Here is a 5,103-nt window from a genome sequence, read left to right as displayed (position 1 = left end):
CCCCCACTAGAGCTATACCTTGAGTGCTCTACCATCCATTCTTAATTAGCACATTCGTTTAGATAATATCACCAACTTTAACACCTATGTGTTCTTTTGTTCTATTGTTGGTGACATCTTTTGATGATCTGCTTCTATCACTGCTTGTTTGTCCCTACAACCACACCAACCCCCTCCATTTCTCTCTCCCTACACCCCCCCCCAACACACACACGTTAAACCAGCTTATATTTCAACTCTTCTTTGGACTCGAACTCAAGTTCTGTCGAAGGGTCATGAGGACTCGAAACGTCAACTCTTTTCTTCTCCGCCGATGCTGCCAGACCTGCTGAGTTTTTCCAGGTAATTCTGTTTTTGTTTAGGAAGTGGTCATTGTTGAACACAGGAAGCTGGCAAGTAAACACCATGAGTCCCCAAAGCTTTTGTCAATTTCTTTATTAATACAATCAAGGCCATGTTTTAGAGAAAATAAATCTGTATGACTGCAAAGTGATCACATCAAACATGCCAGCACTACACGGACATTGCAGATAGAAAGAATCAATAACGGACAGAGTGCATCAAGGTGTGAAAAATAATTCTGTCACAAAACAGCTCCCGCTACCAATGATGAGGCGCTGCCACCATCACTTCAATGCCAACCTTTAGGGTAATCACGGTGTACGATTTGCATCGCACGAAACATGCCGGCGAACGCCAACACAATGAAAAGTACAAAGACAAGGATGCTCAGCACTGTGGTCACAATGTTGAGTGTTCGGGCTGTAGCTGCATAATGCCGAGCTCCTTCTACATCGCCCACCAACTTCCGGTCTCTAGACTAAAACGAAACGTGTTATTACATTGGCCAACACTTGAAAATTTCAATGCTATCTCAAAGCAATAATTGAGCGCTTGAAGTCCCGGTAACTTGGAAAAACTTATACTCCTTGCAAGGTACTTTCTCGTAAAAGTTGTAACAGTGTTATCCAGTTTAATGTGTAGTCTTAATCAGAAATATACTTGCAATACACAGTAATTTCCAACAATGAACACCAATGTGTCATGTCACACTCAACTCAAAGATATTGCTTAATGCAGCTGCCCACGTTTCATTTCCCCCTTCTGAACACAGACATTGAGACAGAGGGAAAAAATTAACATCTTCTGAAAGATTGAAGTTGCTTCTGAAACTCCAGGGCCAGATGTCCTTTGATGCCATAAAAATAATTCAGTTTTGCGCTTTGGTCACTGATCCAAAACCTCCAAAAATATTATGGCGGTAATTCGAGTGAATGTATCAGCAGAGAACTTTGGGACGTCCTAAGGTCACGAAAGGTGCTATAGAAATGCAAGTCTTTATTTCTTTAACTCCTCTGATAACATAGAAATTGACAGCACCGAAACAGACTATTTGGCCAAAATAGTGTTTCTTTTTATGAATCACACAAGTCTCACATCCCTCTGCATCTCACCATATTAGCTATATCCTTCTATTCCTTTAATCTAAAAATATTTATGTGTTCGTCTTGAATGCAACTGTGCTATTTGCTCAACCACAGCCTGCGGGATCATCGAGTTTCACTTCCTCACTATTCTCTGGTTAAAGGTACTTGAAGATAAGGAATTTACAGTTACCAACAATAAAACAAGAATAAAAGCAAAATACTGTGGATGCTGGAAATCTAGAACAAAAACAAAAATACCTGGAAAAACTCAGTGGTCTAGCAGCATCTGCAGAGAGGAACACAGTTAACTTTTGGAGTCTGAATGACTCTTCATCAGAACTAAGGAAAAATAGAAAAGAGGTGAAATATAAGCTGGTTTGGGGGGAGGGGTGGGGGACAGGTAGAGCTGGATAGAGGGCCAGTGATAGGTGGAGATTGCCAAAATATGTCATAGACAAAAGGACAAAGAGATGTTGACGGTGGTGATATTATCTAAGGAATGTGCTAATGGGGACATTAAGGGTAGAAAGGAGGTCGAGTAAGTGACAGGTAGCCCCAGTGGAGGTGGGGTGGGGGGAAGGGATCAAAATAGGCTGAAAGGCAGAGATAAAACAATGGATGGAAATACATTTAAAAATAATGGAAGTAGGTGGGAAAAGAAAAATCTATATAAATTAATGGAAAAGGGGGGATCGGAAAGGGGGTGGGGATGGAGGAGAGAGTTCATGATCTAAAATTGTTGAACTCAATATTCAGTCCGGAAGGCTGTAAAGTACCTAGTCGGAAGATGAGGTGCTGTTCCTCCAGTTTGCGTTGAGCTTCACAGGAACATTGCAGCAGACCAAGGATGGACATGTGGGCATGAGAGCAGAGTGGAGTGTTGAAATGGCAAGCAACAGGGAGGTCTGGGTCATGCAAAGTGGTCACCCAGTCTGTGTTTGGTCTCTCCAATGTAGAGGAAACCACATTGGGAGCAGCGAATGCAGGAGACTAAATTGAGAGAAGTGCAAGTGAAATGCTGCTTCACTTGAAAGGAGTGTTTGGGCCCTTGGACCGTGAGGAGGGGGGGAGTAAAGGGGCAGGTGTTGCACCTTCTGCAGTTGCATGGAAAGGTGCCGTGGGAGGGGGTTGAGGTGTAGGGGGTGATGGAGGAGTGGACCAGGGTGCCCCGGAGGGAGCGATCCCTGTGAAATGCCACCAGGGGTGGTGAAGGGAAGATGTGTTTGGTGGTGGCATCATGCTGGAGTTGGCAGAAATGGCGCAGGATGATCCTTTGAATGCGGAGGCTGGTGGGGTGATAAGTGAGGACAAGGAGGACCCTATCATGGTTCTGGGAGGGAGAGGGAGGTGTGAGGGTGGATGCACGGGTGATGGGCTGGACACAGTTGAGGGCCCTGTCAACCACCGTGGGTGGAAAACCTTGGTTAAGGAAGAAGGAAGACATGTCAGAGGGACTGTTTTTGAAAGTGGCATAATCAGAACAGATGCGACAGAGGTGAAGGAACTGAGAGAATGGGATGGAGTCCTTACAGGAAGCGGGGTGTGAGGAGCTGTAGTCGAGGTAGCTGTGGGAGTTGCTAGGCTTGTAATGAATATTGATGGACAGCCCATCACTAGAAATTGAGACAGAGAGGTCAAGGAAGGGAAGGGAAGTGTCAGTGATAGACCTTGTGAAAATGATGGAGGGGTGGAAATTAGAAGCAAAATTAATAAATTTTTCCAGATCCAGACGAGAGCATGAAGCAGTAGCGAAGCAGTCATCGATGTACCAGAGAAAGAGTTGTGGGAGAGGCCCTGAGTAGGCCTGGAACAAGGAATGTTCCAATACCCCATAAAGAGACAGATATAACTGGGGCCCATGCAGGTACCCATATCCACCTTTTATTTGGAGGAAGTGAGGGGAGTTTAAGGAGAAATTGTTCAGTGAGAGAACAAGTTCAGCATGACGGAGGAGAGTAGTGGTGGATTGTTTGGGCCTCTGTTCGAGGAAGAAGCGGAGAGCCCTCAGACCATCCTGGTGGAGGACGGAAATGTAGAGGGATTGGACGTCCATGGTGAAGAGGAGGCAGTTGGGGCCAGGGAACTGGAAATTGTTGATATGATGTAGGGCGTGAGAGGATTCGCGGATGTAGGTGGGAAAACAAGAGTGAGGGACTAAGTATGACTGCTCTTTCAAAGAGCCAGCACAGGCTCTTAGGGCCAAATGGTCTCTTTCTGTGCTGTAAGTTTCTATGATGCTCAGTCTGTAGATTACATGTGTTCAGTCTATAACAGTTTCCTGAGTAAGAAACAGACACAAATTATTGACCAGACGCAGAGATTTCCCAGCGAGATTTTCCAATTATTAAACACAGAACATTAGACTCGGGATATCACAGATCTGTGCATTTTAAGTGAAGTCTTTGGATGCCCGGCAGATTTTGTTTACTGCATATCCCATCAGAGCACCCATATTTCACCTCCCCGCCCTCCTGCCGTCTCCGCTCCAACCCTCCCAAACGACCCCTCCGCCTCCCCCAGGAATTTTTCCTCCTCCACTGGGGTCTGTGTTCCCGCTCTCCAGTCCTTGAATCCCTCCCCGGGTCTTTGTCCCCGAGTCCCGCACTCACTTTGACCGAGTAGACCAGCGCCACGAATCCGAGGCAGCAGAAATTCAGGTAGAAGAAGTTGAAGATGGACCAGAGCAGGTGGTCCCGGAACGACAGCACATTCGGGGCCATGGTAACGACGGTGGTCTGTCCCTGGTACGGGTAAGGACCGGGATTCATGGGCACGTGCTCTGCTCTGTGTTCCATCCTGGTCCGGGTCTCACTGAGGGAACAAACAATGTGAATCAGTTTTCTATTCAAAAAAGATGCACCAATTAGCTGCTTCCCTTGAGCCGTCGTCACTTCATTTTATACTTCATTTTAATAAACCACAGATGCTAATTCACAGAAAATATCAGACTCTTTTAAAGTTTCCATCCCTTATTATTTAATTTAAAAATTCTCCTCCTCGATCTGATTAGTTTTAATAAATGATAAATAATAGCACTTGTAATAAATTATCCAGCCGTTTTTAAACTAATTAATTGACATTATTTGACATAATAATTGATTTATTTCTACTAAATTAAAATTAAAAGTTTACCAGTATACTCAACCCACCTGACTCTCTTGTGTGATATCACTTTGCAGTTTTTCTTTTTGCTCCTGTTTGGTTTAATCTCACAGCCCAACAAAGGTCCCAGTGTTGCTTCACTTTCTTCCCCGGGCTTCTCCTTTTATACTTCTTCTCTCCGAAACCCGGAAATCTCGTTTGGACTTTTTGAAAGCGTTTGACAAAGTATCATACGAAAAGGCTGATGAACAAAATTTGGCTCATGGAATATGAGGGTCAATGTCAGCCTTAATTTTTAAAAAAATAGGCTAAGGACAGAAAATAGGGAGTCTTCAGACTGGAGGATGGTGGACAGTGCTGTTCCCCAAGCTTCAAATATATGAGTACTGCTTTCTTGGGATACATAGAATTGACTTAGATATTGGAATTTGGATATTGGATTTAGATGTGGGAATTAAATGTAATATCTCCATATTTGCAGATGACACAAAGCTGGGTGGGAGGGTGAGTTGTGAGGAGGATGCAGAGATGCTTCACTGTGATTTGGACAAGCTGAATGGGCAAATGCATGGCC

The 5,103-nt window shown here is 44.4% G+C and overlaps 1 protein-coding gene across 1 annotated transcript; it reads right to left on the bottom strand.

Annotated features, from left to right (window-relative positions):
* Nucleotides 1-420: 420 nt before the first annotated feature.
* LOC121283306 (dispanin subfamily A member 2b-like) lies at nucleotides 421-4,675 on the bottom strand. The gene is made up of 3 exons (XM_041197748.1): nucleotides 4,577-4,675; nucleotides 4,037-4,238; nucleotides 421-820 (listed from the first exon to the last, which is right to left on the bottom strand). The coding sequence occupies exons 2-3, from the start codon at nucleotides 4,220-4,222 to the stop codon at nucleotides 632-634; spliced, it is 375 nt and encodes a 124-aa protein (XP_041053682.1). The 5' UTR covers nucleotides 4,223-4,238; nucleotides 4,577-4,675; the 3' UTR covers nucleotides 421-631.
* Nucleotides 4,676-5,103: the final 428 nt, after the last annotated feature.

This window comes from Carcharodon carcharias, chromosome 10 (assembly GCF_017639515.1).
Source record: "Carcharodon carcharias isolate sCarCar2 chromosome 10, sCarCar2.pri, whole genome shotgun sequence".
In the NCBI taxonomy this organism is placed as follows: Eukaryota; Metazoa; Chordata; class Chondrichthyes; order Lamniformes; family Lamnidae; genus Carcharodon; species Carcharodon carcharias.
Note: the sequence above shows the minus strand (reverse complement) of the source record. Positions and strands in the feature narration are given on the sequence as shown.

Coding starts and splice junctions, on each gene's coding strand:
- LOC121283306 (XM_041197748.1), bottom strand. CDS start 4,222: ATGGAACACAGAGCAGAGCACGTGCCCATGAATCCCGGTCCTTACCCG. Junction 821..4,036: donor CGCTGGTCTACTCGGTCAAA/GTGAGTGCGGGA, acceptor GTTTCGTTTTAG/TCTAGAGACCGGAAGTTGGT.